This window comes from Carya illinoinensis, chromosome 13 (genome assembly GCF_018687715.1).
Source record: "Carya illinoinensis cultivar Pawnee chromosome 13, C.illinoinensisPawnee_v1, whole genome shotgun sequence".
Lineage (NCBI taxonomy): Eukaryota > Viridiplantae > Streptophyta > Magnoliopsida > Fagales > Juglandaceae > Carya > Carya illinoinensis.
In genome coordinates this window covers 7,707,097-7,719,952 of record NC_056764.1, presented here as the reverse complement: position 1 = coordinate 7,719,952, position 12,856 = coordinate 7,707,097, and the positions used below count along the sequence as shown (strand labels likewise).

Here is a 12,856-nt window from a genome sequence, read left to right as displayed (position 1 = left end):
GCTAGTTTATACTATACGACGACGTATCCATTTCAATTGAAATTGAAATAATTATAATTGATCTTTTTATAGTTAAAATAGATCTTTTGTCACTACGACATGCATAAATGTTTTTACAAGACCGGATTTTTTGTCGCAAAATAATTGTAAATGAGTCGGATATTCATCAACTAATGCATGACAGAAAATAGATCCATAGAGAAATTCTTATAATCTATTTTATAAATAAACCTGTTTTTAAGCAATTAGCAATTAAGCACCATGTCTCGAAACAGCTATCCATTAACTAATTGATCATGAACCTTGCATCGATCATTACGCATGCATGCTTCGAAATATATAATTAAGGATGGTGTTACAGGCACCGTTAGTGGCTCCGTTAGGCAAAAAAAAAAATTGTTTTCTTTTTTTTTTTCAAATCATTTTTTAATAGTTTTAAACATTTTTAAAAAATATAAAAAAATTATAATAATATTAAAAAAAAATTTCTTAATCATTAAGAAAAAAAATTAAAAAAAAAATTTGAGCCAGCGATGGCCCCCAGCGGGAGCCACCAGCGGTGGCCTTAGTGTTTCCCTATAATTAATGCTTCATGTAATTCGGCAAATTCTTCTCATCACACACAATATTGCACTCATTCCAATAGCTCTCTTTCAATTTGTCACTGCATTCTCAGACAATCAGCATAGTCAACAGTCATCTATCTTATTTATCAATTAATGTTGATTATGAGAGATATAGGGTGGCCATGTTGGGGCTGAAACCCATATTTTTCCTGATAATGATCAATGATGAGGCCAAGTTTGCGTGGCTTATAATCGGGTGTGACTTTAGAAGATCAATAATTTAATTTCTACTATATACATAAGTGCAAATGTTGGATGAATTGTTTTTCATCTAACATTTTTTTTTTTTTCAGTTTTACCCATGATTTTATGAAGGAATTACATTCTATTCTCACCAATCATTTTGTCTATTTCTATTTTTCTCTTGCCAACTAACATTCTTACATTTCTGAAGTTTATCACTTCACTGACTGAAACTAGGAGATAGTGGCTGGAAAATGAGATTTAAGGTATGAGGAAAAATAACCAAGCAAAACAAAAAGGAAGTCCATGGCTTGAACTGAAATAGGGGCACGGGTAAAGGCCAAAAATAGAGACCCAAAATGGAGGGAAAAGAAATAGAAATGCAAGTCACAAGCTAAAAATTTTCGAAAATACCAAGGAAGAAACACAGAGAGAGACGACATAGAGGCTCATGGCAAGGACCTGGAAAATGGAAAAACAAAGAGAAAATAAATGAAAGAGAGGAGAATAAAGGTTTGGTTTGTTCAAAAAATGAAATCAAAACATAGGAATAAAAAGCAAGTTAACTAGATGAAAACGGAGAAGCTTCAGCAGTCCAGATATGTAGAGGAAAAACACTAAAATGAGAGAAATAAGAACTAGGTGGTGCACGGCAGGAGAAGAAGAAAAGAAGAGAAAACAAAAAAAATGAAAAGAAGTAGAAATGGGGAGAAGCAACAGTAGCACACGGAAAACATAAGAAGAAAAAATGAAAATGAAGAAGGAGAAGTGGTTCGTGCCAGCAAGAGGAAGAAGAAAGAATTAAAGCCTTAAGGGCATAGACCAAAACGGCTCCGTTTAAGGGAATAAGGGGGCTGGGCTTAAAACACATGGACTGGGCCCGAAAACTGAAAGGGCTTGGCCCAAAAACAAAGGAAAAACCCATCAAATCAAAGCCCACCTAAAAATAGAAGTCCAACAAAGTAAAAATGCACAATAATAATAAATAAAAGTCAAATAAAAACACTATAACTCAATATTAATAAAATAAAATAATTAAACTCAACAATAAAATAATTTATAGTAAAGAGAAATTTAAATGTAAAACAATAATTAATATCAAGAAAGTACGTTAAAATAAATTTCACAACTTAAAAGTTATAAAATAATACAACGAGAAACAAGTTAAAATTAAAATAACAGAGCCACTAATTATATTAAATAAAATAATCATTCAATTAAAATACACAAAAATATAATCAAAATAACTATTTCCAACAAAAACGTACTCACATGTAATAATAATAATAATGATTATGATCTGATGATGATGATGATAATAATAATAATAAGAGTACTGATATATGTACTTACATTTTTACTTACAAAATTTATTTTGTTAGTTTTATTTTGAAATTTAAATTTCAAGATTTTCAACGTATCGATAACTAACATGTAAAGAAATACGCTTTTTGTAAAAAAAATTTAAGTACATTTAGAATTTTCCTAATAATAATAATTATTTAGTTTGAATCTATGAGGCCTGAATTTATGATATTAAATATTAAATAAATTGTTTTAATTTAAAGCACATAATTTTTTATTAAACTTAAAGTGTTGGTTGAACTTTCTTATTAGTTATTCTTTGAGATTGATTTTTTCTACCTGAACGGAATTCTGTATCACACGTAAAGAATTATATTATGTTTACCATATAAACACATAAGTATTTCCTATTGGATGTATATTGATAAACTTGAAATAATTATGCATAACATTATTCAAATTCCAGATGGAATGACCGTAAAGATTCACTAACTTATCATTATCTAAAGATATTTACTAAAATTTGCTTTGTTTTGTAAACTTGTATCAAATATTTTTAGGGTGTATATTACTATGATTGATGAATGCATTACTTTATTTTGAGATGTATAGTTTAGATATATGATTAGTTAATTTTATTTTGACATGTATGTTGTTATGATGTGTATGTTATTTTATTTTGATATGTATATTATTTTATTATTAAATTATTTTCTCTCAATTGGACGTTTGCTACACGACTAGTATATATTAATTATGATAGATAGAGAATTAGGCCCACTAATATGGCCAATAATTTCTTGCTATACATGGCCGCATGGCACGGCGTGCGGCTACCCGATGCAGTTGCGTGTGCAGCAACCGGTCATTGACATGGAACGTACGTACCACTTTGCCAACCGGCCTCGTGCATCGATTTTCTTATCTTTCTGAAAGAGACACCGAGTTTTTTATTTGTCTCTGCTCAATCACGCGTGGTTGTGATGCTACTTAGGCCTGGTCAAACTAGCATATTTTCCATACATACTTATCCACTGGAATTTGGATGCTATGCAGGCTAGCTGTAGCCTGTCTTGTCTTTCTTGGATTTTTAATTCATAAACTTGGCATAATTGTGATGAAATAAAATGGTCCGCATTAAAAGGATATAATTGCCACGTTTAAATAGAAATATATATATATATATATTAAAAATATCTGCCTGATTCAAAATTGCCCCTTTTAAGATCAGTCATACTACTTGTATTACAAATTCTACATCTGTTAAATTACAAACTAATCTATATATCACCAATCAAAATTTAAAAGTCAGTCAAACTAACATTTATTATATTGGCAATTTATCACCAATCAAACAAAGTTTCTTTGATGTTTGGTCTTTCATGACCTGTAACCTTAATTAAGTGAAAATTAAAAAATAAAAATAATAATATATAATACGATTCGTAAATTTAACATAAATACGATATAAAATTAATAAATTTAGAATAAAATAAATTGACTAATTAAAACACGATTAATAAAAGAATTAATAATGGATGAACTCACTTAACCAGAAATCAATCCACAATGACTTATTTAAATTTTATTTCAAACTTACAATTTTATTATTGTTAAATTATAATATCAATATTTCTTAATATATTTATGTTTTTATTATTGGGATTGTAATTTCGAACCTATCCTCATATTTGTTATTGTAGGGTTTTCAATATTGGTTTTATTACAAAAGTTTAAATTTAAAAGTTATTGATATTTTTTATTAATAGATAGTCTTATTATAATTTTTAGATAATTTGGCTAATAATAAATATAAATCTTAACTTTTATCTGAAATTGTATTAATTATGTCAAATAGATTATACGTGTTAGATTAACCTATTTACATTAAATGAGTTGAAATGAGTCATGTTGTATTAACATATTTCTAATTAATTATTAAATAGGCCAAAACATGTGACACAACACAGACTACTATTTAAATGAGTTGGATTAGTTAAAAGTTTGACACGTTTAGCTTAACGAGTTGAGTTCGAGTTAATTCATATAGTCAAATGTTCATGACTTAATACGACACGAATACAACCCGCAAACACAAATTGTCACCCATACTAAAAAGATAATTTTGATTCCATAATATTTGATATGAGTAATGTTAGATATAGCCTTAAGATATATAAACCATGTACACTTTGCAAAAAAGTGAAGCCAACTATTAAAAAAAAGATGAATTTTTCATGTAAATTTCAGAATTATCCACTTTTTTCAAAGGTAGTGCATAGGGCCTACATACTCTAAAATTATAAATATTATTTCTTTTTTACTATGTATAAGCATGGTGTATCAATATATCACTTCTAATGCGATCTGGTATTTGTTAACAAAATTAAAACGATAACATTTTTCATCATTGTGATTTGTGAGATTCACTTCATTGAATGAGCAGAAAAACAAACTTGCAAACAGATATTTTGTTAAAAAATCCAAGAGGTTTTTTTAATGGTGGGTATGCCGGATGTTGGCTCGGTTTGGATTGCAATGTTAATAGGCTGGAAAATGAACCATCGGCCCAATGAAACGACAGATGTATCCCATTACTTTCTTCTCTTACTGGATTTAAAGCCCATTAAGCTTATCTAAGTAGGAGACATCTATTCCCAAGAGGGAAAAAGTACTGAATGAAATCCAACTCGGTGACCTAGGCCAGCAGCCCCCCAGCCTATGACAATAATTACATGCCTTCGGGGGCTTTTCTAAAGAAAAACCCCACTTGCAACCAGTTGCATAAAAAAATACGTCTCTCATTTCGTTCCCCCCCGCCCCCCCGTCCTCTTTCTCCCTCTCTCAATTTCTCTACTTTTAGACACACACTCTCTCTATCTCTCTCTCTCGATCGATTTCTTTCCTTCCACTGCCACCACCGCTAGCCTCAAGCCATGGTAAGCCAAGAACCAAAACCGTCCGTCTCAAGATCTAGAGGTAAAGACTACAGGAGCAAGAAATGGAGAGTAGAAAACTAGAGTCCTTACATAAGCAGCATGATCCACTCAAGGTTTTAAGTGGGACATCTTCTTGTCTGATATCTACGATTTGGTAAGGAATTAAAACCCAAATTAATAAATCCAAAGGAACTTCCAGGTCAAAATCAACTTTGGTTTGTAAAAATCTTTCTTTACACATGGAGATGGAGCGAAACAACGAAGTTACGTCTCCTCTGCATTGGATTTGAGTGTAAATTTTGGTTCTTTAGGCTAAACTTTGTTGGCGTCTACGACTCAGATCATGAGACTGTTCCCTGGTTTTTTGTGAATGCTTCTCTCATTCGTGTGCCAAAAAAAAAAAAAAATGAAGAAATGAGAAGAAGCGTTAGGAGGTTGATTGAGTAATAGTAGTTAAGCTTGAGGAAGAAGCTGAGAAAAGAACTTGCAAACAAGAGCTCCTGTCCGTTTTGGTTTTGATTGTTTTTTGTTTAATATAAGTTGAATACCCAGCGGTTCCACCACCGCGGTTGTACTAGAAAAACTGTAGATATAGTTACGTCGTCTTTTCTCAACTTAGAGCATTCTCGCCATTGCTCAATGCAAGTTCAAAATGGAGTACAAATCTGTAAAAATTCACTGTAATGGCCTAGCTAAAATTTTAAAGTTTGACATAACTGCTACAGTTATTGTATCCTTTCCTCCAAACTTGGCCAGCGACTGTAGCCCAGCCAAATGTTATTTTATTATTTCCGCTCCCCCCTCTCTTTCATCTCCCTCTATCTGATCCACATTTTCATTTCTTTCTTTTATTTATTTCTTCTTCTTCTCTACGCCGGATTCAGATGAGGTAAAAGTTGATTTCCAAAATATTATTTCGGCTCCCTCCCAATTTATGTTTATTTCTAAATTGAGGTATAAGTTTATGTCCAATGATTTAGATGAATATTTACCTATTCCGATAGACTTGAAAATGCTTGAATTTGATTTAATTGGTCAAATTATCTATGTTTCAATCTCGTAGATAAAACTGAAATTTATATTACAAGATTGGTGATGTAATTTTTTGTTTTGTACAATGACCTTTCATTTGCTCGAGTGAAAACCTACCCGTAGCTATAGATCATTGGACCGCTTCTATAGTTGTAAGACTAAAGTTATGAAACACATTGTGCTGTCTTTGACCAATGACCTCTGTTTTTAGGAAAGAAAAACAGAGCATGTGTGAGCTCCACATCGTTGCACCATTGCATGTGTGACCTCTGTTTTTAGGAAAGAAAAACAACCCTTGCACAACTGGAGCTTAGCTACACCGTTGCACCTCCACATCACCTCAGAAGATGCCATTGAGTATTGCATGTCAGCCCCACTAACGGTCGCATCTCACAGTGAGATTCTTCCCCTTGATGCCGTGCCCACTCTCTCCTTTCTCTCTCTCCGTTCTCTCTCTCATCACTCTATCTCTCTCTCAGTTACTTGGCCATGCAGATCGACGACAATTTTATCTAGCGCAACTGACCTCCGTCCAGCCACTTGCGAGCCGCCCAGCTCCGTCGCATGTCAGTGTTTTCGTTTTCATTTTTGGAGAAGCTCTGCCGCTCAAATGGAGTGTTATTTCGTGTGTGTTTGTATATTTAAAATTATTATTTAAATATGTAATATTATATTATTATTTTTACTTCAAAATAACTAGTTCAATGTGGATTAACTTAACTAAAAGTTTTGGCTCTAGGTAAAACTTGAAATTCTAACCAAAATTTAGACTTGGCAATGGTGCTCTTAACAACTTAAAATTCTCGTTTAGTTATATTATTTAAATAAAATAAAATGAAATATTTTATTAAAAATTATGTAAAATATTTTTATAATATGATTTTTTAATATTAATTTTATTTTAAAATTTGATAAAGTTAAATATTTTATTATATGTTATATAAAAATTTAAAAAAATTATAAAAATGAGATGAAATGAAACGAGATAATATAAGACAGGATAAACAATCGAGGCGTTAAATGTCCGCTAAAATAATTCTTCTAAGGAAAACGGCGACGTTCTCACTCTATCCAACGCCACCAATTACTCAAGTCGTTGGAAGGAACACTCTCAGTAGATTGCTGCTTCGAAGAGGAGGAGGTCATGTCGGGTACGAACCCTAGCTTCTCATTCACAGCGTGCACAGATTCAATTATGGATTTATGTATTATGGGTTGGCTCGTGTTTGTTTGTTTGCTGATCAAATTTACAATAGCGTTGGAAAGGAAGACAGACAGCTATCCTTTAACCAAGAGAAATTGGTCTATAGGCTTAATAAACCCTATTTCGATCAGATTTAATTATCGTTTTATTTTAATTTTAACCATGATTATGCGGTGGTGTGTAATTTTATTATTAATTTCTCTGAGTTTGAGTTCTCGATTATTTTAACAAGATCTGAGCTTGATTGTAGCAATATGCTCATTGTTCCTAGATGTCAGAGCTATGAACTGGATTCAGCGCAAGATCTATCTTTATAATGTCACTTTTGGGCTTTACATGTTGGATTGGTGGGAGCGTTATTTTTTCAGTATCCTCCACTGCATCCCTCCTGATTTCCAAGGATTTGAGTTGCTTGATGTATGCTTATTTTTTACTTTATGCAACAATTCAACCAAGAATTACTTGGGTTACGTACCATTATGATATCTGTGAAGACAACCATAACCTGAACAATCAGTGGTATGAATTTCCAAAAATGAAAAATATAACTTTTTAGAGGTTGATTTACAAAAGAGTCAACGAGTACTTTTTTGCTTTCATGTGCTACCATTCCATCAATTTTGACCCCTTTCTGTCTCAGTGTGATATTGCCATTTCCTAAAATTTTCTAGATGCTCTGGTGATTGTGTTGATGTGGTTCTTTCTTTACAATGGATCACGATATGTCACCGAGATATGCAAGAGGTAACTCTGAGAACGTTTTTCTTGTGGTTTTTCTCATGAAGTGGTAACTTAGCATTTTACCATTTCATACATTGGTAGCTTTGTACTTGATCATTGTGTCATGAGGCTTTTCTTATGGAGTTTGTGTCACACTCTTGAATTATTAGGGGTACCAAATATGTCAAACATGCTTGAAAGAGCTGCTTATGAAATTAAAAAGGGACTTGCAGGCTGTGGCTACCATGCTTGACTGCTCTAGTGCTAAAACTGAGTTTTTGACTTTTGCTTTTCTCCCTGAGCTAATGCAGCATGTCTTATTATAAGTCAATCCAAAATCAATAAAATGAGCAGTCTACTAATATTTTTAGCTGGTAAGCTGCATTATTTCTTGTTGTCTGACTTTTATGTTGAGTGTCTGTTTTTGACCCGCAGAATTGTAATCTTATAAATCTCTCGGTGACCCTACATGCAGTTTAGCTTTACTTCAAAAAATGTAAAAATAATATCATTTTCTTAATTTGGCTTTTAATTTTTTTATCTCATGTCAGGCATTTATGGTGAGGAACAGAACCAGTATCAAGTCATCAACTGGAAGGATGACAAATGCAGATGAGTGGCAGCAGATATAACTTAATAGAGATGCATATATCTTAATTTCACTCTTATATGGCATGACAACTGCTGTATATCTTAATTTCACTCTGATTGTATGGGGACTTGGGGAGTACCTTAAGTTTGTACCGATAGAGATGCATTTCCTGCTTGCATTCTACTCGCTTTACAGCCTTCTGACCATTTTCTATCCAGCAATTTCGCTGTGAACAGATAAGAATGCATGTTCAAAATGATATTCACAGTTATAGATTATTTAAGTGTTATTTACTCTTTTGAAAAAATTGAGTAAATATGTAATTTACATAAAAAAAAAAAAAAATTATAAATAATAATAATTTTTTTTAAAGATGGATCATATTCTTTTTTCAAAATAAGTGCACGTCACTTACACAAGCAAAGACTCTATCTGGCATTACTTCAAGAAGGATTCCCCTTTTTCGAATTTATGACCAGCATTTACAAACCTAACTGATTTGGTTTGAAGATATTTGTCATTTGCCTTGTCTCGTCTCCATATAATTTTTCTATAAATATGGATTAATGATTTATTTTCAATAACAAATGAAAGTAGTCCTCAAATTTTATTTCTTCCTTCTCGTCTGTTTTTCTATCCATCTGTTTAGGTGAAGCCGGTGACTCCTATTATGAAAACCGGATGGCCCAAGATGGTGGTCGATTGCAAACCACCCAATGGGAGTGAGAGTCACCTCACGGTCCTCACCCACAAAGTGACTCGCACGACCGGCTCCGTGCTGGTTTATTGCGCCCAATCCATGGGTGCCCACCCGTATGTCTCCCCCCCCCCTTTTTATAATTTTTTGAATATTTAAGATTTTTATTTTTAAGTTTTCTGCATTCTGTTTTCTTTGTTTTAAGTTTTCTTTATTTATTTATTTAGGATGGAGGCCCTGGATACCAAATGTTAGTTTTTTTTTTTTTTTTATTTAATGGAAATATACTTTATTACATTCATTCATAAACGAAATTACAACTGTGACTTATCAATACAAGAGAATCAGAGTATAAGTCAATTAACGCAACTGCTCAGGAGTTTCCCTGCCAACAAATTTCTTTGTGATAGATATTGTCTAAACTTCTACACTTTCTCTCCTCACAGCAATCAAAAGAGAAAGTACTCTGTCAAAACAGAGCTAAAACAATCTTTATTCCAAAGAAGAGAGGTACACTCACGCTCCATCCTCCCAATGAGGATGAGTACAACCACACTCTCTCTTCTCAAGGAGGAAGAGTACTACAACCTATCTTCTTCCAAAAGAGGAATAGGACAAACACCCACCTTCCTCCAAAAGAGGAGTGGGACACTAGCCTATTTTTATTATTTATAAAAAACTAAAACAGACTAATAATCACAAATACATAAAATAAAACTAATAATGGGCTATAAAGCAAATGGGGCTAGCCTGAGCTAAAGGCCCAGCTTGTATGCACATGGGGGCCCAGCCCGTTAGGGTTTCATCTCATCACTCTGCCGCCTCCACCCATCTTCATCCCTTCTATCCTTTGCATCTTCCCTCGCTCGTCACTTGCCCAGCCTTGCAATGCTCACATCAAAGAAGGTTTTGAGGACAGCCCACGCCGCACCCTAAGATCCTTCCGCTCAGTCGCGCCCCGGTGGTTCCTCCCCCACGTTCCAACAGCACGAACATCCACTCCAGCAACCCTCTGCACTCCATAGCCAACCCACGTCGCGCCTGTTATAACTCGAAAAATAAAGTAGCTGCAAAAACGTCCGTAAGAGCCGCCGCCCGGCCACTCACCCCAAAAGACCTGAGGCCAAACCTCTGACCACCGAATCCTCTCTGCCAGGTCAGCCCACGCTTCCGCACCGCTCAACGACAACACGACACCATATACGACCAGAGAGAGGGGTATTGGGGTGAGCCGAGGGCAAGGCCTTGGCTTAAGAGTCACGGCAATACAGCCCCCCCTTTAGACCTTCACCAAGAGCTTATCCAAAAACCAAAAACCAAGAGTTTAAACCGAATCTAAAACAAATCTAAATTAACATCCACTAAAAAAGAAAAAAGAGGGAGGAAAGGAAGGGAGGATGGAGCCGAAGCCTCATTCCCCCCTCCCCCAAACTGGTTCTGCTTTGGCTAGGTTTCTAGAGAGAAGTCGGAGGTCCTCTCTCTAAACTGATATTAGTTTATCAATGGAAGTCGCAAAATCGATACCAAATGTTAGTTACCCCAACAGATAAAGCCTTCTGATGTAAATGGAGTTTGAGAGAATGATAGATTGTAATGGAAAACTCAAGATGAAATTGTGGTAAATGTTGTCATTCGATTACTAATTACCGAAATAATTACTGAAAAAAAAAAGGCTGTTGCTCGATAAACTCCTATAATTATTTGATCCTCTTGTTTTCTAAGTCTTAGGTTGTTGATGGGTTGTTTGAGTCTCTTACCAAGCATGCATTGGAGTAAGATTGAATTCTCTATGACTCTGAAATTTGTGATTGAAGATGGTTTTGAGAAAAATCAAAAACTTGACCTGTGCAAAACTGCAAGTGCACAGTATCGTAGTTTTATAATAAAGTGGTAAGAAGAGTATCGTCCTCAGGGATTGGTACCTTACTCTTGCCAAATACCAAAATTATACTAATATCAATTTTATCTAAAGGAATCGCTAAGGTTTTTGTAGTTGCAAATAAAACTATATCAACTCAAAGAGAAATAAGCAAAGAAAATAAAACTGACTTTCAAAGATCAAATTCAATAGGGAAGAAAACTTCTAGGAAATCGATTTCACCATAATTCTTCACTAGCTTTTCTCATCCAGCTAATTTAACTTAAACCTCTTTTGTCTATTAGCAAATCTCTAATTCATCCAAAAGCCTCTTTCGATAGTCAATTGGAAGTGATTCTAGTTTATCAATTCACACAAGAGTATGCAAATTAAATAATCAAGAACGCAATAAGACCAATGATTTAATTACTACACAGGTTCATACAAGTCTTTCGATCTCTATACTTACCTATGCTGAAATATCCAAGATCTACCCTATGATTCCCTCTTTCGATAGCAAATCACAAGATTAATAATCATCTAATCAATGGCCAGTTAATTAGAAGCATTAAACTCAGAATAAATCAGATAAACAAAGAGAGAATTGCATTAAATTAGCATGGAAAAACAAGCATAGTTCGGAAATAGGTTACATCGTTTTCCTAGAATAAAGAAAATTTAGCTCATGCTAGAAATGGAATTCAACATAAACGAATTCACCATAATTGTTCTGAGAAGATGGGAAGAAGAAAATAAACACTGAAAAATCCTCCTTGCAGCCTCAACTCGTCGTCAAAAGCTCAAGGGAACGATTCAACGCTTTTCTCCCGTCCGTGCTCGTGTATGAATCCAACGTACGTGCAATAAATTGGAATTCCGTCTCCAAAACAAATGATTTGAATCCCTCTAGCTATGTTTTTCTCTCCCAAAGAGTGTTCTCCAGTCAAAACTCGCAGCTCTAGAGTGAAAAATGGCTTTTATATGGTCCCACGGCGGAAAACCTAAAATCTGTCAAAATACGATGTTCGCTCGAGCGGGGTGTCGAGTGCGCGTCGAGCGTTCGACTCTGCCTGATTTCGCTCGAGCGTCCTATCGAGCGCACATCGAGCGTTCGACTCTGCCTGATTTCGCTCGAGCGGCCAATGTCTCTGCTCGAGCGATCTTCGTTTTTCAGCAACCCGCTCGAGCTCCCTGTCGAGCGACAGTCGAGCGTTTAAATCTGCCTGAATTCGCTCGAGCGGCCAAAAGCCTCCTCTCGAGCGAACTTGTAAAATCTGCAATATGAAATTTTGCAAGCCATCAAATACCACCAAACTTACAACTTTGTTTGTCCTCAAACAAAAAGAAAAACAAATGATAGTTTAGGCAATATCAACTCGACCCCAAAGAGAAGTATCATCACTCACCAAGCTTTTATGAATTTAGATTTCATCTCTAGTATCTTACTCTTTTAACATCAAAGATAGCAAGAAAATCAATCAAAAATTTTGCAATTTGTCAAGCAAGAGTTAGGCGTTTACTTCAACCTAAAGCTAAGACCTTGAGTGTGTGTGTGATATAGTCAATTTAACCTCAAACCACCTGCAAACTCAGATAAAAGTAGAACAACCAAAATCAGAAGAATTCTCTTAAAACTTAACCCCATAAGTCCAATTTTCAGAAATCCTCTCCACTAATGTAGTCAACACCAAAATCAAAGA

At 34.4% G+C, this 12,856-nt stretch overlaps 1 protein-coding gene across 4 annotated transcripts; it reads left to right on the top strand.

The window, feature by feature from the left end:
* The first annotated feature begins 7,095 nt into the window (after positions 1-7,095).
* On the top strand, positions 7,096-8,879 carry LOC122291255. 4 transcript variants are annotated; one of them, XR_006236579.1, is made up of 4 exons: positions 7,096-7,236; positions 7,561-7,656; positions 7,961-8,033; positions 8,561-8,879. XR_006236579.1 is itself a non-coding variant. In XM_043098912.1 (3 exons), the coding sequence occupies exons 1-3, from the start codon at positions 7,106-7,108 to the stop codon at positions 8,639-8,641; spliced, it is 285 nt and encodes a 94-aa protein (XP_042954846.1). In that variant the 5' UTR covers positions 7,096-7,105; the 3' UTR covers positions 8,642-8,879. The 4 variants fall into 4 exon arrangements, 2 of the variants coding, with proteins under 2 accessions (XP_042954846.1, XP_042954847.1); XM_043098912.1 differs by lacking the exon at positions 7,561-7,656; XM_043098913.1 differs by lacking the exon at positions 8,561-8,879 and having other exon boundaries at positions 7,112-7,236; positions 7,540-7,656; positions 7,961-8,037.
* Positions 8,880-12,856: the final 3,977 nt, after the last annotated feature.

Bases quoted from the DNA above. Each gene is read 5' to 3' on its own strand.
- LOC122291255 (XM_043098912.1), top strand. From the start codon at position 7,106: ATGTCCGCTAAAATAATTCTTCTAAGGAAAACGGCGACGTTCTCACTC. The intron at 7,237-7,960 runs GTACGAACCCTA...AAAATTTTCTAG, and splicing joins AGAGGAGGAGGTCATGTCGG to ATGCTCTGGTGATTGTGTTG. The intron at 8,034-8,560 runs GTAACTCTGAGA...ATCTCATGTCAG, and splicing joins GTCACCGAGATATGCAAGAG to GCATTTATGGTGAGGAACAG.